The 22,021-nt window shown below is 37.1% G+C and overlaps 4 protein-coding genes across 5 annotated transcripts in view; 1 reads left to right on the forward strand and 3 right to left on the reverse strand.

The window, feature by feature from the left end:
• avl9 (AVL9 homolog (S. cerevisiase)) overlaps positions 1-7,419 on the reverse strand; it is a 40,680-nt gene extending 33,261 nt beyond the window's left edge. The window contains exon 1 of the mRNA XM_038304889.1: positions 7,176-7,419. Coding sequence (XP_038160817.1) covers positions 7,176-7,259 — 84 coding nt within the window. The 5' untranslated portion in view covers positions 7,260-7,419. The remainder of the gene's footprint in view (positions 1-7,175) is intronic.
• On the reverse strand, positions 3,441-5,620 carry LOC119796382 (keratin-associated protein 10-10-like). Of its 2 annotated transcripts, XM_038304891.1 has the most exons (3): positions 3,991-5,620; positions 3,885-3,947; positions 3,441-3,751 (listed from the first exon to the last, which is right to left on the reverse strand). In XM_038304891.1, exons 1-3 carry the CDS (start codon positions 4,876-4,878, stop codon positions 3,617-3,619), a joined length of 1,086 nt encoding a protein of 361 aa, XP_038160819.1. In that variant the 5' UTR covers positions 4,879-5,620; the 3' UTR covers positions 3,441-3,616. The 2 variants fall into 2 exon arrangements, with proteins under 2 accessions (XP_038160819.1, XP_038160818.1); XM_038304890.1 differs by lacking the exon at positions 3,885-3,947 and having other exon boundaries at positions 3,441-3,859.
• Positions 7,420-8,917: 1,498 nt separating the features above from the next.
• Positions 8,918-11,971, forward strand: lsm5 (LSM5 homolog, U6 small nuclear RNA and mRNA degradation associated). The gene is made up of 5 exons (XM_038304904.1): positions 8,918-9,001; positions 11,283-11,378; positions 11,518-11,545; positions 11,625-11,697; positions 11,782-11,971. The coding sequence occupies exons 1-5, from the start codon at positions 8,956-8,958 to the stop codon at positions 11,812-11,814; spliced, it is 276 nt and encodes a 91-aa protein (XP_038160832.1). The 5' UTR covers positions 8,918-8,955; the 3' UTR covers positions 11,815-11,971.
• Position 11,972: 1 nt separating this feature from the next.
• psme2 (proteasome activator subunit 2) lies at positions 11,973-20,520 on the reverse strand. Its single transcript, XM_038304903.1, has 11 exons — positions 20,293-20,520; positions 20,014-20,046; positions 19,874-19,936; positions 19,712-19,798; positions 17,376-17,424; positions 17,197-17,294; positions 17,008-17,076; positions 16,839-16,906; positions 16,669-16,723; positions 16,488-16,574; positions 11,973-12,252 (listed from the first exon to the last, which is right to left on the reverse strand). The coding sequence occupies exons 1-11, from the start codon at positions 20,338-20,340 to the stop codon at positions 12,172-12,174; spliced, it is 738 nt and encodes a 245-aa protein (XP_038160831.1). The 5' UTR covers positions 20,341-20,520; the 3' UTR covers positions 11,973-12,171.
• Between the last annotated feature and the right edge of the window lie 1,501 nt (positions 20,521-22,021).

Below are 22,021 nucleotides of genomic sequence, written 5' to 3' on the forward strand. Positions count from 1 at the left end.
ATTTGTGCGTTTAGGCTAGGGGTGTAAATAATAATCGTTTTGTATCGATGCATCGATCCAACAGCCGACGATCCGATGCATCGATACGTCCGCAAGAGAATCGATTCATGTTTTTTTTTTTTTTTTCGGTCAATTTTTTTTTTTTTTCTGGGCGTAATTCTGACTCCCGTGCTGCGGTGGCGCTATACCTATTTTGCCTTCCTACCTCACTTGCTTTAGCCACACCCTCTTTCCGCTTGCACAAACTCGCTTCAACAGTATGCAAAACAAACATGGCGGAGACAGCGGAGTTGGAAGAAGAGGTAGACAAAAGAGTTGAAAAAGAAGACGACTTACACACACCTTGCGGCAGGTACAAGTCCTATGTGTGGAAGTATTTTGGGTTCTGTAAGGATGGAAAAAAACTGCTGAAGGATATTGCTATCTGCAGAGCTTGTCGTTGCGAAATACGCTACTGTGGCAACACATCCAATTTGTCTGCTCACCTGAAAAGACGCCATGATGTCCAAGGCGTAGAAAAAGTACAGCCCTCTTCGTCGCCACTGACAACATTTTTCCCGGAGAAGTTTTCACACAGCTCTAAGAGGGCAAAGAATATATCCAAGGCAATAGTGTTCTTCATATGTACAGACATACGTCCATATTGCATTGTGGAGAACGAAGGCTTCCGATACCTGCTCGACACACTGGAGCCAAGGTATAGCATTCCCTCGCGACAGCACTTCAGCGAATCATTGATTCCAAAGTTATATGCCAAAGTTCGTGATAGAGTAATTCAAGAGTTGCAGGAGGCACAGCGCGTAGCTGTAACCTGTGACGGCTGGACTTCCTGCACTACAGAATCCTTCATCACAGTAACATGCCACTTCATTAACCACGAATGGGAGATGCAAAATTACGTGTTACAGACGCGTGTGCTGGCAGAGACTCATTCAGGAGTTAACATAGGACACGTCCTACGAGCTGCGTGTGAAGAGTGGGGTCTGAGTAACAAAGCACCAGCCCTCGTCACGGATAATGCATCAAATATGAAGAGGGCTGGGGAAGAGTCCGGGATGTCACCCCACATCATGTGCTTCGCACACACTCTCAATCTGTCCACTCAAGATGGCCTCAAGCTCACAGCCACAGACAGGCTTTTGGGTCGAGTTAGGAGAATTGTGAGTTTTTTCCATCGCAGCGCAATAGCAACCGCAGTGTTCAAGGAAAAGCAAAAACTGCTTAACCTCCCGTGCCACAAACTTAAAGCGGACGTAAAGACAAGGTGGAACAGTTCATTCGAAATGTTAGAGCGGTTCCTGGAGCAACAGCCTGCGGTGACGGCAACCCTCCTGGACAACAAGCTGAGGAAAGGCGGAAGCGAGATTCGCACTCTCACGGAAGGTGACCTATCCGCAGCAGAGCAAGTGGTTAGCTTGTTGGCCCCACTGAAAGCTGCCACCACGCTCATGTGCGAAGAAAAGCAACCCACAGTGTCAATCATCGCCCCCCTCAGAACGAAGTTGCTGACACATTTTGAATATAAACCAGACGACACTCCCTTGATCAAAGACATGAAACGAGTCATGGCCGAGGACCTCAGAGAACGGTATGTGAACGAGGAACCGTTCTTACTCCGAGCAGCTGCGTTGGACCCTAGGTTTAAAAAGCTCCCATTCCTGAGTGATGAAAGAAGAAACCAAACCTTTGAATGTATTGCTGAAGAAGCAGCACAGCTGAAGGAACAGAGGGTAGGTTGTTTATCATAATATACTTTTTAAAATATAGTATAGCGTTTATTTATTTATCATTATTAATTGTTATTAGTTGTAGTAGTCGTTGGTGCTGTTACTGTGTTTTAAGGTAATACACTGAAAAAAATAATGCATCCGCTTTAGCATTTACTAGTTAGTTTTATGCCCTACCCTGCTAAAAAACACCAAACAATTGTTAAATTGTGTAACTAAATATTATTAAGTAAATGCCATAAATGGTTGCATTATTTTTTCAGTCTACATTGAACTGTTGGGTGTTGTTCTTATGTAGTATTAAGTTGGTGCTTATGAGTGTATATGTGTCTGTGACAGTTACAGAATGAACCAGAGGTCCAGGCCCAGGAAACACCTCCCCATGCCCAGATGTGTGATGAGAGGGAAACGAAAAGTATGGAAGGTACTGTTCATACATTCTACAATTATTCAGAAGCATCATAAAAATCCTACTTAAACCTACCTACTCATGTCACATACACTTTATAAATATTATATAGACATATTATATGTGCACATTTTATATATTTATAAACACACACACTTATGTATGTATATAATATACTAAAACTGTTTTATATGACTAAAGCCTACTGCCATATTATACTTTGACTAACTATACTCCTTCTGTTGTCTTATTTTTGTTTAATTTAGAAACCCCTCCAGTTTCCAAGAAAACAAAAGTATTGGATGACTTGTTTGGGGACTCCTTCAGCACTGAGGACCAATGTGCCAGGAAGAAAACATCCAAAGAGCTAGCCAATGATGAAATTAGGAAGTACAGAGATATTGCATCTCTGAGTTTGGGTGGTAAGGTGTTACAATGGTGGAAAGCTCACCAGGCCGAGTTTCCTCTCCTGGCCGACCTGGCTCAGACCTACTTGTGCATACCTGGTACAAGTGTACCATCAGAACGCGTGTTTAGCACAGCAGGGGACATAGTGCGTTCAGAACGTAGTGTTTTGTCCTCTGAGCATGTGGACCAGCTGATTTTTTTAAAGAAAAATCTGTCAAAATGCACAATTGAAAGTATTGAACTGTAACAATGCTGTAGTTTAATGTTACAGCTTTACTAACTGTTCTCTTTTTCACACAGAAGCATTATTACTTTTAAGTGAATTAAGTAAATGCCTACTTTTCTGTTGCTAGTGCACATTTTGAGTCATTTTGCTGACTTTGTGGAGTATGGCCTATGTTGTTTTATTTTTACTATTTGTTACTAGTGCACTTTAAGTATTTTATAGTGATTTAAGTACAGGGGCATTTTTTGTTACCATTTGCTGCTAGTGCACTTTTGCACTTATTGCACTGATTTTTTTATTTCTTTTGGAGTATTGTTATTCTATAGTTAATGTACTATAGGCCTGTTTTTGTTACTTAATCTGCTAAGGCACTAATGCACTCATTACTTTAAGTTTGGTCAATGAAGTACTTTTCTACTTGTTATTTGCTGTTGTTTCTCAAATAAAAAGCCTAACGTTGTTACAGCTTTTATTGATTTATTTCAAATTTGAAGGTGAAAAAAAAAGAACCAATTAATCGATTAATCGAATCGAATCGTATCGTGGTGTATTCTTGAGTATCGAAAATAATCGAATTGTTGGGTCAGGAAATCGATACTGAATCGAATCGCCATGATGGGTGTGATTTACACCCCTAGTTTAGGCCAGGGTTTGACTTCGTGTGGACGGGGCCTAAATTGCACCCTGCCTTTAGAACAGAAGAGCACACACCTCCAAATTGCACCCTACCTTTAGAACAGAAGTAAGAGCACACACCTCCCTATTGCACCCTGCCTTAAGAACAGAAGTAAGAGCACACACCTCCCTATTGCACCCTACCTTAAGAACAGAAGTAAGAGCACACACCTACAAATTGCACCCTGCCTTTAGTACAGAAGTAAGAACACAAACCTCTAAATTGCACCCTACCTTTAGAACAGAAGTAAGAGCACACACCTCCCTATTGCACCCTACCTTAAGAACAGAAGTAAGAGCACACACCTCCAAATTGCACCCTGCCTTTAGTACAGAAGTAAGAACACAAACCTCTAAATTGCACCCTACCTTTAGAACAGAAGTAAGAACACACACCTCCCTATTGCACCCTACCTTAAGAACAGAAGTAAGAGCACACATCCCTATTGCACCCTACCTTAAGAACAGAAGTAAGAGCACACACCTCCCTATTGCACCCTACCTTAAGAACAGAAGTAAGAGCACACATCCCTATTGCACCCTACCTTAAGAACAGAAGTAAGAGCACACACCTCCAAATTGCACCCTGCCTTTAGTACAGAAGTAAGAACACAAACCTCTAAATTGCACCCTACCTTTAGAACAGAAGTAAGAGCACACACCTCCCTATTGCACCCTACCTTTAGAACAGAAGTAAGAGCACACACCTCCATATTGCACCCTGCCTTTAGTACAGAATGAATAGCACACACCTCCAAATTGCACCCTGCCTTTAGTACAGAAGTAAGAACACAAACCTCCCTATTGCACCCTACCTTTAGATAAGAAGTAAGAGCACACACCTCCAAATTGCACCCTACCTTTAGAACAGAAGTAAGAGCACACACCTCCCTATTGCACCCTACCTTTAGAACAGAAGTAAGAGCACACACCTCCAAATTGCACCCTACCTTTAGAACAGAAGGAATAGCACACACCTCCAAATTGCACCCTGCCTTTAGTACAGAAGTAAGAACACAAACCTCCCTATTGCACCCTACCTTTAGATAAGAAGTAAGAGCACACACCTCCAAATTGCACCCTACCTTTAGAACAGAAGTAAGAGCACACACCTCCCTATTGCACCCTACCTTTAGAACAGAAGTAAGAGCACACACCTCCATATTGCACCCTGCCTTTAGTACAGAAGTAAGAGCACACACCTCCAAATTGCACCCTGCATTTAGTACAGAAGTCAGAACAGAAACCTCTAAATTGCACCCTACCTTTAGAACAGAAGTAAGAGCACACACCTCCCTATTGCACCCTACATTTAGAACAGAAGTAAGAGCACATACCTCCCTATTGCACCCTACATTTAGAACAGAAGTAAGAGCACACACCTCCAAATTGCACCCTACCTTTAGTACAGAAGTAAGAGCACACATCTCCATATTTCACCCTGCCTTTAGAACAGAAGAGCACACACCTCCATATTGCACCCTGCCTTTAGTACAGAAGTAAGAGCACACACCTCCAAATTGTACCCTACCTTTAGTACAGAAGTAAGAGCACACACCTCCATATTTCACCCTGCCTTTAGTACAGAAGTAAGAGCACACATCTCCAAATTGCACCCTACCTTTAGTACAGAAGTAAGAGCACACACCTCTAAACTGCACCCTGTCTTTAGTACAGAAGTAAGAGCACACACCTCCATATTTCACCCTGCCTTTAGTACAGAAGTAAGAGCACACACCTCTAAATTGCACTCTACCTTTAGTACAGAAGTAAGAGCACACACCTCCATATTTCACCCTGCCTTTATTACAGAAGTAAGAGCACACACCTCCAAATTGCACCCTGCCTTTGGTTTATGTACTAGAAAGAGGTTTGAATTGTGTTTTTCAGACTTTTTCCAACCCAGTTTGTTTGGGAGGTGCTAAGTAGCTGTTTGCACTTAGAAATTATTCTATTCTGGTGTCAGAATACCAGCTTTTGGAAAAAGAGTCCACACCGCCAAACTGAAGAGGCAATAAAGGATCTGTATGGCTTTATGTTCTTAATAAGAACTTAAGAAAAATAGCTAAACTCAAAATGCAAGGAGAGCCATCAATATTCTTATCAAGTGCAATAGAGTTTGGATTTTCCATTTTTCCTACTAACTTGAAGCCCAGAGAAAATATATGCAAAGCAATTAGTTTGTGACTCCCAAAAATCATCTTCTACACTACAACCCTTCAGTCTGTTTTGCATACATAGCTTGGTTAAAATAACAAAACAGGACAGGTCCAGGATGATAAGGTCTTTAGAGAGGGTCATCAGGACTGACCATAACTTTTATCTCTGCTGATCCTACACATTCTGGTCAGCTGTTCAAACTCTTACCTTCAGGGAAGAACTATGCAGTCCTAATGGGGAAAAAAAGAGCCAAAACAGAGACAGTTTGTTCCCCCAGATTCTGTCCTAAAACAATTTAGCTTTTACATTGCTTTCCATCCACTTTCCTTACTCCTTTTATTTTCAAAAAAATAACAAAATACACACTTGTACATAATATTATCCTATCTATTAATCATATTCTTACACTTTTAACTCTTTTAATGCTTTTTTCATGGTGTGGTTGTCGTTGGTACCACTGATTATGATGTGAGCAATGACAAAATAAAGTTTTACCAACAAAAATAAAGAATTTGTAAAAACCAAAGCGACTAATTATTTCCACACTGCAAAAATTGAGGAAAAATAAGGAAATAAATCTTGAAATTAAAGATGATCTGCCAATGGATTGAGTACATTTCCCCTTAAAATAAGATAATTAGTTATTAGACACTTGAAATAGGATAATGGAGGTTTTTTATTTTTTTTTTAAAGGTATTCCTTATATTTTTAAGCCAATTTTTTACCTGCTCAAATTATAGGAAAATATACTTGTTAAAAAGAAAATGTATCTAATTATGTTTAATTTTTACAGTGTAATATATTATAACTGAACCATAAATGCAAAACTTAATCAGAAGGAATATTTGTTTTTGATTAGAAACTACTGCAAATGGATCATTTAAACATTTAGTTTCATCTTAAACAATGATGAAAATATATTCTTACCCAGCAAAAACACAGCAGTAAAAGACAAAAATGACTATTTGAAAAAATTTATTAAGATTATTATATTGCTTCAAATATGTATTTTTTAAGATCCTTTCGGGTAAAACATGCAGACTCACAAATTACTGCACCCAAACCACTAAATCAACTACTTCTAAATACCATGTTATTTTATTTAGGAAAATATATTTACTTTAACAGATCAGATAAATGAAAACAAGCCAACCTGTTTTTCAGGAAATGTGTCAGTTTCTATATCTGTGCAGAAGGATTAACAAATTAAAACCAAAAACAGACTAGGCAGCAGATAACTTAGCTAATCGATCACCTTTGTTTAATTGATCTGGTGTGGTAAACCGGATCTGGGATCAGCTGGAAATACTGAACTGTAAAAACAAGTGAGCTGGAGAGAGAACACAATCTATACAGGGAACAGATCCTAAAGCAAACAGTCGATTATTCATCTCCTCAAGGATAAATGACTCAATACTCATGCTTATTATCAACAATTTTAACAAGGATCTTTGTCTCTGATTATCTCTGATCAACTGTAAGTGAAATCACCACTATATTTAGTGTGAAATAGCCAGATAGTGACAGGTAGTTAGCAGTTAGCAAGCAGCAGGAGGTTTGGAGCAGCTACCTGACAGCCCTTCTTGTGGTGAAATCCAACCACCACGATGTGCAGCACTGGTCCCTTAACTTCGTCTCTGTCCTGAGACTCCATTTCAACCGTCCGAGATCACTTCTGGCAGTATGCTTTCGGTTTCCCTCCGGGAGTCCGATGTAAACAGCGGGCAGAGCTGATTTTTTTGCTCCAAATCTATCACACAAGCAGCAAACGGTAGAAAGAGCCACAGACCTGGACTGGCCCGAATACGGCGGGATTGAGCGAGAGAATTCCCTGCTGCGCACTTCCGGCTTCGCTTTGTCGCAAACTGCTTCCCCGAGGCTTTAACGAACGTTAGCTTTAACCTTAAAAATACTATCAAATTTGTTTAAAAGCATGTTGCTTTTAAATTATATCTTAATATCCTGATGATTTGTAGCTAAATATAGCGTTTTAACTGATATACATTTTCCAAAATCAATATTTAAAGATGTCTGTATTATAAATGTGGCTTTTTAGCTACATAGTTAATTTCTAGTAAGTTCAGAAATTGTTGATACTGATTTATAAAGATTATTATTACAGAAATGCAAAAAGAAACAGTATTAATCACCGAGGAACTAATGAAAAAGCGTTAGAGGAGCACAGCTAAATGGCGGTGAAGTGTGAGGTAAAGGGATAAATTGATTGGTTCACCACGGGGGGTCAAAGGGCATTTTTTTACTTAACAGTTTTATTTTATTTTGCAAATATGACAAGTTTATTAATCCAATAATTTAGTTCATAAGCCTTCATGCTCACTAAGGTACCTGCACGAAACACGCTAATTAATATAAATTGCACAATAGATAACATTTAAGAAGCTTTTTTGTAATTGATAAGTGTTACATTTAAAAATAAATAAATTGATACATATTGGAAAGAAACTAAACTAAAGGTTGGGTTCTGTTTTAAAAATTGGTACACTTTACTAACACAGACTTCAGTCATATCGCTAATAAATTTACTCAGATTGATTAGAAGGGCGTACTAAGCAGTCACAATAGTGCGATTATTAGTCATAACCGCGCATTTAATAACAGAAAGATACGCTTATCTAATTTTTGGCAGCAATTTAAAACCATACTGTACTCAAAATCATGTCATACTAGTTTGAAGGCATCCAACTGGAATTTCACCCTTTTATTAAAAAACATTGAGTTATTTTTTTTGTTTGTTTGTTTTTAAATCATTAATATTAATACCATCTACATTGTTTTAACTAATGTTAAAGATTTGATGTATGGGATTTTAATTATTGTTGCTTCGATGTTGATGTTATTTTTCTCTTTCTGGATATGAAATAATGTAGGAATTAAAATTCACGTGTGTACCAATATCTTTATGTAAATAAAAATAAAGTTAAGTTTTTCTGCATAGTCCCCACTCCTCCGACTGAGCCAACCATCTTTTTGTCGCCCTGAAAGGGCAGGTAACTCTCTTGACTTACTGACATCTTTTCTTAGTCACACAAAAAAATGTCGTCATGCATCAAACGTTACGATCAGCGCCATCTTGCGGTTGAGATAGGTAGGATCCCCCAATTCAAAGACATTTATTTAATAGTAAAAAAAAAAAAAAGAACACAATTAAAATAAACAGTGATACAATTTTGTACAACTTTTTGTATTAAACCCCTAAAGATATTTAATAGCCAAAGCAAATTTATATATATATGTAAAATCGTATAAAATAGATTTGGGTTTTTCGATTGCTTTTGCCTGATGCGAATTTATATCTTCTGTCAATTTCTTCTGCCTTCTTTCGATTCAAGATGGCGGCTACACCAGCAACCAACCCTTCACAACTGCTTCCACTCGGTTGGTAAAACGCTTCATTTCGGTTTTATTTGATTCCAGGCGTGAATTCTGGTTGGAAGTAGAGATTTATAAGTTTATTTTCTTTAAGGACCCAGCAGCTCCCTGTTTTAGACGTTCAGGAGGATGTGACTAGAGAGAACAGAGCCATTTAAGAATAAATAGAAATTTAATTTAGAAGAAAAAAACATCTAGGGTTTGGTATGCGTTCCCTTTTTTCATATTTTCTTTATCTTTTAAACGAATGCAGTAATATTTATGTAAAGTGCAAACCCGTCTGTGGACTACATTTATTATTTAAATACACCAGGAAAGTAATTAACAAGGTGTTTGGTAGAAAAGAGCAACTGTACTTTTAAGTCATATTGTTTAAAGTTTGCTACATAAGTACAAACCATTTGCAGAAATCCCATAAGAAATAAGGACGACAGCTTCAGTGATTAATGAGGGTCCAATAATCTACCAAATCATGTTGCCACCAGTGCAGAGCTCACTTCTACCATGGCAGCAGTGTTTGTGATCCTATTCTAAAAACTGATGGACAGACTGGACTTCAGTGGAGGGGTGGGCAGCCTATAACCGGTGCAAAGGTGTTTTCTTTGCTAAATCCTCTTTGAAAATAAAAATAAAAAACAATCCACTGGATTTTGTTTCCAAGTTTGAAGATGTTTTGCTTCCAATCCGGGAAAATTTTTCTATTCAAAATGTCAGAAATAGTGTTGAGTTCGAGGCTTTATAGAGTGGACCAAAATAAAGCCTTGTTTTTGCTTAGAAAACATCCAAATTGAGCCAAACGAACGGGTCCGCCCCTTAGGAATGGGGGTCGTTTGGGTTCTTTGTTAGCGTTTAATACCCGATACCTGTCTATGCCTCTGAAAGGGGGTCATTAGAGGGAATTGTTGGCCTGGGTAAACAGGCAAGGGTTCTGTTCCCCTCTCCAAGATTGATTAATATATCTTTAGAAATCAATTTTCTTAGGAAATGTTGAAGTCCTACAGGGTTCCCATTAGGGCTGAAAGAATTAATCAAACTAATCTTCATTAATCAATTGTTGAAATAATCATCAACTAATTTAGTTATCAATATTTAAATGGAGTGTAGAGACGCATAAACAGACCTATAGCTGAAAGAGCAACCCACTTAGAGCAGTAATAATACCAAGAATGTTTTTAAAAAAATGCATAAACATTTTGCTTTTAGGGTTGGGGAAAAAAAAGTGTCTTTCAAAATGCTCTATTCAGAACTCCTCAAGTAGAAAAGTTTGAGTTTTTTCTGCTTTAAATTAATAAAAACTCTTAAGGAATCTTTGGCTATCCAGTTATTAATTGAATAATTGAAAAAAATAATCAACACATTAATCGCTTTGCAAAATGATTAGATGCAGCCCTAGTTCCCATTATGTGGAAACTTACTGAATTTATTCGTATAGGAGATGGATCATTTATGTAAGTCATACATGCATATCCATCAATAAAAGCCATATAGTGGCGTTCAAAATGTTTATTTTTATTAATCAAATTAATCATGATTAATCAATTATTAAACTAATCAACTAATTTAGTAATAAATTTATATTTAAATGGAGTGTAGAGACTCTAAAACAGGCCTGTAGCTGAAAGAGCGACCCACTTAGAGCAGGAATTATACCAAGAATGTAAAAAAAAAAAATGCACAAACATTTTGCTTTTAAGATCATAAACGAAAATGTGTCTGTCAATATGCTTTATCCATGAATATAATGGCAAATAAAATGTTTATTTTTATTATTTTAAACAGGTTCAAAGGGTTGTGTTGTTTTTTGGGGGAAAAAAACCCTGACTTTTGGAACTGTAACTACAGTCATGTTTACGTCACTTTTTTTCACCAGTGTTTTTTTTTTCTTTCATCTCAGTGTTTTTATCACTGCTGCTTTCCTTTATCAAGGCTGCACTTTAAAAAATGAAATAGTCCGGAGAGCTGCACTTAATGAAATTTCTTTTTGTTTACACTTGTGTGTAAAAAATGACAAAATAAAATCTAAGTCTAGTGGAAACATGATTGGATTATCTCCCAATGATCCAGGAACGCTTTGGTGATGAGCTGTAGATTATCTGGAAAAAGTAACTCAAGGATCTGAACCTGGAAGCTATAGTTGTGAAGCAATAGTTTGTTCTCAGAAAGCAGAAGGGAAAACATCTGAAACGCAAGAATGGGTCAGTCTGTTGGGGTTTAGAGGAAATTGTCAGAATTAAAAAAAGGACTTGAATGACATTCCAGCAAATTGACCCTGTCTTTATTTTTGCAGAGCTTGTGGACAAATGTATCGGCTCCAGGATACACATAGTGATGAAAACCGACAAAGAAATAGTCGGCACGCTGCTGGGCTTTGATGATTTTGTCAGTATCCTTTCTGAAAGGCGTCTGTTCTTCCAGATGAAGCTCTTTGTCTTTATCGTATGCGTACCAAACTGACAGGACTGTACACTATCACTCTAGTTTAGGTAAACCTTCCCTGTTCTGCTCCTTTACTAAACTTGCAGACATGGTTCTGGAGGACGTGACAGAGTTGTAAGTTATCCTTTTTATTCTATTTGTTTACCAATCTGTTCAGTTTTCCAACCCACAGGACTTCTTGTCTGTGTTGCAGTGAGATCACCCCAGAGGGAAGAAGGATAACCAAACTGGATCAGATCCTCCTAAATGGAAATAACATCACCATGGTAGGAAACCTTGTTTTATTTCTTCTCTCCTGCTTCATTCCAGCTGTCAGAATATTTCACCCTGAAACGTTTCCTCCTCTGCAGCTCATCCCTGGTGGAGAAGGACCCGAGGTGTAAACCCTGATTGCTCCTAAGTTTGTACTGTTCCCTCATTGATGTCCTTGTTCCTGCGTCTTTGTGTCAGGAAATTCCTTTTAGTTAAGATTTTATTTTTTTTTTCCATGAAAACATGCTGAAATGTGTTTTAATTTACAAATAAAGATAATTTTCCACAGTTTGAAAAAAAAAAGTCCTTTATTTATTGACAAGTGCAATTTAGTGCAAATGTTGGATCAAAAATGAAGTGTTGCATCAAAAGGAAGTCATTAAACAAACACCCAGTTTATTTACTTTTATGGACTGTAGAGGAAAATTAAGAACTTTTTATCAGACTGGGTTAAATGGTTCAGCAGGATTGATTGATTGAATTCAGCTTCAGTACATCGACGGCTTCTCCTCTCCTTTAGGATTGGTCACCTTCTCCAGGTTCTTAGTGATGATGTCATACAGTTCAGCCTGGAGAGAAAAAACATGGAGGGGTTGTCATGGTGCAACTATGGAGTCAATTTCATCCATAATATTCTTACTAACAGCAAAACATTTGTTTGTAGAAATAAAAAAAAAAAATATATGGAATCCAGAAATGAAACTTAGAAAAAGTTCTATTTAAAAAAAGGTTTTGTTTTCTTGGATTATTAAATTTTTCTTGATTAATTTTTCATATCCTATAATTTTTTTATTTAATTTTAATTAAAAAATGAATCTGTAAAATAATATTTATAAAACAATCTGAATAAGAGACATAAAAAAATTAAAATATAAAACTATTTTGAAAAATTTCAAATAAGATCTGGTAAAAATATCTTTTTTAAAAAAAAGAACTTTAATTAAAAAAAAAAAAAGTGAAATGGCAAAATTACCTCTTTTAAACTTCATTTCTGAATTATGTTTTTCCCCTCACATTTCGATTTATAAAACATGCTCTTTGTTTGATTCCTATTCTGTTGGAAGATTATCAACCATCTTTTCCATGACTACTTTATCCTGACATTAAATTTCTCTATTAGATTTTTTTTACATTCTTAACGTTTTTATTAGAATGAAAAATGCAATACACACAGAACTTGGGGCACTGATACATGGATAAGTAAAAAAAAAAAAAGAAAAGGTAAAATAATACCATATATTAAACTTGATTATGCTTCCTCATTCTTTTGTCAGCCATTTAGACCTGCGTTTATTGTAAGAATGTCCTCTGATGCGTAAAAGACGACTTCCTGGTTGGGTTTTTTTATTAAATACTAAGAACTGATTAGATATTATTGCTTTCACCTCTTTGCTCCGTCCCTGTTTACCTTCTTTTCTAGTGGAAATCAGATAAACTTCATGCATGTTGATAAAAATTTACAAAAAAAAAAAGACAACTAAATGAACAAAAATCACCTGACATAAAAACTCCTGAATAAAGGATCAATATAAGTTATATTTTCAGATAATATTATAGTTTCTGTAAGATTGTGTTTTTCAAGAATCTCTCAGGTCTCTACTTTGAAGAAATTGTCTTATTAAACTCCTGCATTCTTTATCCACTTTAATATTCTGGAGAAATATGGGTTAATAAATCAAAATGACCCAAAAGTCTGATTAAATGGATTTAAAAATAACGACTGATTTACAGAAAATTCTCAAGCTTATTGAGCTAAAGAAATGCGTTTGTTCACTGTGTTCCTCTTATAAGCTGCATATAAAGTTACTGATTTACTGGATAAACAGGCTTTAAAAACAGGTTTTGAACTCTATTCTTTTAGATCATCAGCTACAAAAAAAGAAGAAAATCTGTATTATTATATTTAATTCCTAATTCCTATATTTAATTCTATGTATTTCTGTTACCATCTTGGTAATACCGCCCTATTGGCCTGATTGAAAGCCCAGAATTAAAGAGCAGAGCTGACGTGTCTGCACAGATTAATGTGAGCCTGAATCCCTCCCATCCACAACCTGCTCACCCTGTTTATGCTGCTTGCCAGGAAAAACATCCACAGCTGATTCTTCCTGAGGCTAAAACACGACTACAACCATTGTTGATCATGTCTCAGAGCTGCATACTGCAGGGCTAAATTAAAAATACCAAGCGTTTGATGGACCATATTTAAATTTTATTTTATATCTAAAATTGGAACCATTTTGCATTCTAACAAACTTAGATCTGTTCAAATTTTACATGAAGTCACCATCAGCTACTCTATGTTTATATATATATATATATATATATATATATATATATATATAATCAGTATTTATGGACTGAATTGATGCAACCTCTCTCTTCAGCGATTAGTCTGTAGTTGTCACTAGCATATCCGTACCATCAGCTCATTTGCACGTGCACAACCAGATATACATCCGGGTCGCCCTCAATTTTAAGTTTTTCTCACCTTAAAAATAATAAGCGTACTAAACTACTTCGTTGTCAATGGTTAATTTATTCTGAGAAAATGCGTTTAAATCCTGTTTTATCACTCTTCTGTCCTAGAGACTGGATCCAACGTTAGACCGGGAGCTAACTTTTACAGCTTTGGATTTATACATATATCTAGTCTTTATGAGTTTTATTTTTGCCTGTTGTTTTAACCTTGTGTTATATAGTGCGTAATCTACAGAAAGAAATAACTAAAATACAAATATACAGGTTGGATTTTTGATGATGTCAGACAAGCAGTTTAGAGAATGTGAAAAGGATCCAATTATTCCAGAAAAGTCCATCCATCCATTTTCCATCCCGCTTATCCCAAGAAGGGTCATGGGGGGGGGCTGGTGCCCCCCTCATGACCCTTCTTGGGATAAGCTGCAAATAGCAAGAAAAACAGTGCTGTAAAAAGAGGCGGGACTTGCTGAAAAGTAGCCAATCACAAGCAGTTTACTTTCTCAGGTTGGTTCCGCTCTCAAAGTGAACTTAGGGAAAAACACCAGGAGAAAAGAATCTACATGAGCATTAAAAGCAAGAGAGGACAGAGAAATATTGGAGAGCTCGCTGTGTTGAATCTGCACACATAGAAGCTTCAATAGGTGAATAGAAAATAGTTTGTGTTTTAAATAAAGCTTCTCTGAATTCTAAATTCCTACAACCTCCCCCTTCAGAGATTAGCCTGACGATACTTTGCTAACGTTGCAGGACACAACCAGAAAGGAAGTGGTACTTTCTTAGGAGGCAGGATTTCACTATTCAATCACAGGTTCACTTTCTCACGTTGTCGCCACCTTCAAAGTGACAAAAGCTCACATGAGCTCAGAGAATCAGATCTGCACACAAGTATAGAGAGGCTATGTGTGTAAAACAAGGAGCATGAAGTCCTGCCTGCGACATAAAGGGTTTGGAAAGTACTTTTTGGGTGTATTCAATAAAACGTTTCATTTGTTTTTTAATTGTGTGGGTGTGTGTGTACCTGTCTAGGAATCAGAGTGAGCAGGATTTTTCCAATTTCAATATCACAATGAGGACCAGTTGCTGTAAAGCAAGGAAATTTTGCTGGTCCTCACAAGCAGAGGTCTCAAGTAACGAAGTACTGTACTTAAGTACACTTTTTAGGTATCTATACTTTACTCCATTACTTATTTTTCTTCCTACTTCTAACTTCTACTCATTACATTTACACACAAATATCTGAACTTTCTATTCCTTACATTTTTAAAACAAACATTATTCGTTACTCTTGGCTTCGGTTTAATCATTATAAATATTTATTTCCCGTCATGTGCTCCATCCAATGCAGATCATTGGTTCCATCCACATCTAGTGAAAACTAGTGTGATTGGATGAGTCATAGAACGCAAACACTCATTGGTTAGCTAAAGGAAATCATCAGAAGCAAGCAGGTGTTCTTCAAACTGCTAACGTGAATTGTCTATGCCATGCTACAATGTTGGATTCATAAAAAGATGTTGAAATGTCTGAAAGGTCGGACACAGGTGAGAGCGTATCGGGAGGTGGAGACCAACAAGACCTCCCTCATCCATGGCCCAATCTCAAAGAATTTTAAGAAATAGTCGAAACATTGAGCTTTCAATTCATATAGTGGCATCTGGCTGTTTTTTTTTAAAGGTTACTTTATACTTTTATATGTTTTCGAGCACATACTTTTTCCCTTTTACTTGAGTAAAGAGGTCAAGTTGATACTTCAACTTTTACCAGAGTGTTTTTAAACTGCAGTATCTATACTTCTACTTAAGTAACAAATGTGTGTACTTTTGACACCACTGGTCACAAGGTATTTTGCTAATGGTTAGGGTTAGGGCTAAGGTCTGTGTTGGGTTAGGGTGAGGTATGTATTGGTAATGGTTAGGTTTGGGGTTAGTTTTAGGGGTTGAAAATGATTGAAAATAAATGGAAGTCGATGGGAGTGAACACCTTTGGTCCTCACTACATATAGCAGAACAAACATGCGTGGGTGTGTGGCTCAAACATCACTAGAGTTTGTATTAACAATTAAATTATTATAATAACAAACTTGGTCTTTTTATTGTTCTTTTTTTATGATAATTTCATCATTTTATGTTGTTTTTTTGCTTTTATACTCAGTTTGAATTTATTTTCCTCTCCTTCTATGTCACTTGAATCTTCATTTCTCAGTGTTTTCCTGATTTGTTTCCTTCATGTCCAGCATTTTTAATCGTATTTCTACTGAAATGTGTAAAATTAGTAAATAAACTTTTAGTTTGACAGTTTAGCAACGCCTCAGAGCAGGACTTACATAGAATCCACGGATGTCCAGGACGATCACTCTGATCTCAGAGAAGATGGCCGTGTCCTTCTCGTGGACGAGTGAGCGGTAGTCCATCTGAGGGTAGGAAAAAGGAACGGTTATAGCACAATGATGACTAGCCAACCTCCGTTCCCCTGGATCTATCAAAAAGCAATAATCGGGTTCTTACCACATGAGTATCTTTGGAGGCTTTGGCGACAGCGTCACCCCTCTCTGAAAAATACCTGTTTGAACAGAAATAACCACAGCTGAGCTCTGGGGGATATGAATCCTAGAAAACCACAAAAATTGACACAAAATCAGCCGGAATGCTTCAGAAAAAAATTATCCTGGACTCACTTGTTGATGTTGGTCTGAAAACCTTCGACTTTGGTTTTAACAGCAGCGATTCGCTCCAAGATTTTCTCCTGTTGGATGAGGAGGTTTACCACAAAATAAGAAAAATAGCATAAAACATCAGAGCAACGGCGGACATTTATTAAATACATGTGAAGAAACGCAGTCATACCTGTATCGCCACTCCAAAGTCATTTCCATCCTCTATTTTGGGAATGAGGTGCTGAATCCAGCATGAGACCTGCAAAAAGGGAACATCAGTCAATAGTCACTGGTTTCCCGTGTACAGAATGCAGAGATCATCTGCAAGTAATTACAGCATTATTGTAACGCCAGCCACTGATTATTATAATCAACTTACGCCCAGGATGGTTTCTCTGAGATCTACGATCTCTGGCTTTACTCTTTCCAGAAGCAGCGTAATCTTCTCATTTCCTTTGATGAAGCCACATTTTGGAGCTGATTGGCGGAAAGAACATTTAGTTTCCCCCATTCTAAAATATTATATTCATCCAAAGAAGTTTTAAAAAATTCTTTCACCTTTTTTCTTCTTCTTCTCCTCCTCTTCGTTTTTGTCGGTCTCCATTTCCTGGAAAGTAGAGCCGTTACAGACTGTGCTGCTGGATCAGAACATCAGGCCCAGAGGACTTACAGAGGGGCTCTTTCTTAATGTTCATGGACTGATCTAATATTTGGGAGCTTCTTCTCACACTCTTTTCTTTGTTTTTTTTTTATATTTTGTTAGTTTTTTTCTTCTGATGTTGTGTTTCATGTATTTTAACTGCATCCACTAAATCACGGGTTCCTAAACATTTCAACCTGTGATCCCAAAAAATAGAATCTACAGACTGGAGAGACTCCCTAAAAATTAAAATTTACTTAACTCATCCACTTTATATTTAGTCCTACATATGTAGTGAATTAATTATATTCATTTCATAAACATTTATGTATTTAAATGATTTTTAATTATTTAATTTGTCATTTTAAAAATACTTCATTATTTTTCAAATTGAATGATCCTTTAATATTCGAATCACGGTTTAGATAAATAAATAGGTGTTACATCTACTTATTTTATGGAACATTTACAATTATGTAATTCATTGTATATTTTGTCCCTCTATATACGTCAAGGATCCCATCACGGTGATAATGAAAACCATCTTGTGACCCCTGACTTACTGTCTCGTGACCCCCAGGGGGTCCTGACCCCCACTTTGGGAACCTCTGCTCAAAAGATGCTCTTTTCATGAATAAGCCTTTTTAGTTAAGCAAAGAAATCCTTATGAACTCTTTAAAGTCGTAGGGAAGCGGCTGTTCCAACTGTTGCTTTTCCAAATTTTCCCGAGTGGTGCCCGACTTTACAGGAGTGAATAAAGTGAATGTGATTGGTCGTTTATCAAGGGGGCAGGATTGTTGTGGCGGAAGGTTTGCAAGCAAGTTTAGTTGTGACCGAGTTGTTGGAGGCATCTTGCTAACCAGTTAGCATCTTAGTGCTAGTAGGTTCCCAATGGGAAATTCCATTGGGACCAAGTAGCACTAAATTGGTTACTTAGCAACGCCACTGTCAAGGAACGCTATGGACAGAGGAAACATGCAAGAGGAGGAGAGTTTAGTGTCGGAGGTCGTGGATGAGTCTCCTCCATCATACATTTTTTATTTAGAGGAGGAAAGCGGGGACGAAGATGTTGTGGAAGAGGACGCCAGGGCGGCAGAAGCTTGGTTTGGTGTAGAAGGCTTACAGCCGTACATGTTTGAGCCCTTGCCTCGCAACGCTGCCAGTTCTGTTAGCTCTACGCCTGCTGAAGACACAGACGTCCATCCCCATGAACACTGGGACGGAACTCAATGGGAAAGGAAATTATTCTGATTTCTTATTTCAACCGTTGCGTATATTAGCTGTGACATAGGAATCAAGATGCTATGACCATAAAAAAAAAAAAGATGCTATGACCGAAAACATTTGATTAACAGAGGACCATTGATATACGATTGGCCAAATGCTGACGTATAACTAACTAATGCAGAAGATAACGCAAAAAACCCAAACAGATTTTAAGACAGGAGGTTTTTTTAAATAGAAATGTTCTAACTTTTGGGAGAAAATGGTCTGATAAAGGGTAGGCCTACATTTATATACATGTTTAAGCCATGTATAGTAACAATAAAAGAGTTAAGCGCAGATTATACTTCTGCAACCACACACATCAAATGTCGCTTGGGTCTGGTCGCAAAGCAGTTTTGCTGGTATGTTTCTGCCCGTCAGTCTGGAATTTCTAGGGATGCACAGCAGTCTCCCGCCAAAGCGCAAGGGGGAGCCTATTCGAGAACTCGCAAGAACTTCGGCGAATGGCCACGAGAACTTCGGGGGTACCAGCAGGAGTGTTTATCTTCCAAAACAACAATGGTGCGTCTGGAAGATATCACGGTCACAGAGATGGATCTAGAGTTGCTAGACATCGAAGAGGAACAGGCTCTGTTAATGGAGCTGGCAAAAAACAAAGGAGGAGGCATAGGTTGTCCATTGTAGTTTTTCCTAGGTTTTTTAAAATGGCGCGCCCCGGCACCGAATCAAGGACGACCACACAGACATGGGACCAATCTCATCTGCTTTTTGTCTGCGCAATTCACCTTGAGGTCTGCATGGTTTTGCGACCATCCGATGCGTAGTCAGGATTTTTTTGAGGTGCGTGACGACGGATTTGAGAGACAGATTTGACGACTGCAGAGGCTATGGGTCAGAAGCATAAATTGGCCTTTGCATACACACGTGTGTGTGCGTGTGTGTGTATATTTATATATATATATATATAAAAAACGTGAAAATAGCAATAGTGAATATAGCACTGCATGGTGATGGTTGTGGAATATACCTCATCCTCTGGAGTAGGAGGATCTGGGATGGGAATATCCAGCGGAGCCTGGAGTGCAGACATGTCTCTGATGCTTAGAGCATCATCCTGGGAAAACAAGAGGAAAATACATGAATTATGATGGTGGCTGGGACAAAATAAATAAAATATAGTTTAGTGTACCCTGAGCAGAGCATCCAGCTGGATTATCTTCATGGGAATAAAAGTGGAGAAGAGTTTCTCAGCCTGAATCACAAAACAGACATCATTAGGAGCTGCGGGAGGATTGAACTAGGACACATTCTGATCATTGCGACACGCACCTCATTATAGAGAGACTGGCGGAAGTTTTCCAACTGCATTAAAGACAAAAAGGAAAACAGACCTGCTGAGTCACCTTTGCAGACATCTTTTTGGATTTACTTTCGTTTTCCTCCCTAGAAAAGGGACTTTCCGCTGCATATGGCCGCATAAAAAGCTCCCTTTTATTTGTATTATATATCACACGTATCATTTGTAAAAACATGCATTAATACATTTGAAAAGTTCAAGTGAAACTATCAATTCCTCCCTGTATTTGCTCCGACAGCAGATGGACTCACCTTGGCTGCGTTCTCTCTGCTGATTTTCAGAGTTGCCGCTTTTGACATGATGAAACTTTATAGTTTTAAAAGACTATTATTTAAAATAAATAGAGCCACAGATTACACTGGAAATAAAATGTACTGTGCGACTGCTGGTGAGGACAGTTGTTCTCCTCGGAGGTGTGCGTTATTTTATTTCCTCATTCAGTTTACTTTCGATTAAACGTCGCACCTCCCACCGAATGTGTCCCTCCGCTGATGGAAGTAGTCCCGACACTGTTGGCGAACAGCACAAATCTGCGCATGCGCAGTCTGGGGGGAGAGGAATTCATTAAAGGATCTAAAACTGAATTCTAAGCCCTTGAGAAACGTTCATGTCTATTGTTTTATTAAATAATACGTTTTTTAGCTTAGCTTATTATCTTAATACAAAAAATATTGGAAAATAAAATATAAAACCGGTTAAAAATGCAAAAATGTATAAACATCTGAGAATTTACTGCATTTAGTGCAGTTGGTAAAGTTAAGCAGTCAAAATTAGGAAAATCTTTATGGTAATATAGAGCGTTTTAAAAGAAACATTTTCGGGTTATTTTTTCGCTATGTCATTCATTCATTTATTAAAATCAAAGTGCCAAACTAAATATTAAGATTGTCAGTAAAAAATAAAAAAAAATAAAAATCCACAAGCTAAATATTTATTTTCCAAAATTAATTATTTCGTTTGGAGCTAAATATTTATTTATCAAACTACATATTCAATTTGCAAACTAAATATTTAGCTCCAGACTAAATATTTATTTAACAAACTTTAGTTAAGATAATTATGGAAGCCCGTTTCTGCCACATGAAAGTAAAAAAATGCCAAATAGAAAGTCTTAATTTCAACTTTCAAAGTCATTATTATGACATTATTGCTCATAAATATGATTTTGAATCTCATAATTATGACATTGAAAATCAAAATTATTACTCTGAAAGTCGAAATTATGACTTTGTATTTCATTATAATGACTTTCCTATTGGCATTTTTTTACTTTCATGTAAAAAAAATGGCTTCCATAGCTAACAAATATTTAGCTTGGAAAATAAATATTGAGCTTGCTGACATTTTTTTTTAAGCTGACAATCTAAATATTTAGTTTGGAACTTTAATTTTTATTAATTAATGTTTGGCATGGTACAAAAAACGTTTTGGGAAAAAAGCAACCCCTTATTTTTCTCTTGAAATACGCTAAATAACCATAGGTATAACATTTTATGGGTCGAATTGGGTTGGGGAGAAATATGGATAAGTAAAAGCAAAGCACTTCATAATAAAGCCTAATGAAAACCACTGTAGAAGATTACAGGTAAAATCTGCCTGCAGAAATGAAGACCCGCCATCACTTGTAAGTGCTGTTAGAGCCATAAACAAGAAATATCTAGGTTATTGTAATATTTAGAATTTTTTTGCGATGCCTATAATTTTGTCATTTGTTGTAAGGTTAACGTCAGTACAGGTATGTTTTATTGTGAAGTTTACTTTCACGTTGAAAGGCTTACTTCCTGTTTTTAGTTTTTTTTTTTTTTTTTACGTAAAATGACAGACTGCAGGAGGATTACGCAGCATGGAGTTACACAGTGTTTGACCGTGTTTTTTGTGTGTGTGTGTTTTTTTTTTTGAAAGAAAATTATTTCTACCGAATTTATGGATAAACTTCACGGTTTTTCACGCGTCTTTTTCTTATCCAGGGGCGCTATTAAA

Source organism: Cyprinodon tularosa, unplaced genomic scaffold, assembly GCF_016077235.1.
Source record: "Cyprinodon tularosa strain WSP-4 unplaced genomic scaffold, ASM1607723v1 ctg546, whole genome shotgun sequence".
NCBI classification, from domain to species: Eukaryota; Metazoa; Chordata; class Actinopteri; order Cyprinodontiformes; family Cyprinodontidae; genus Cyprinodon; species Cyprinodon tularosa.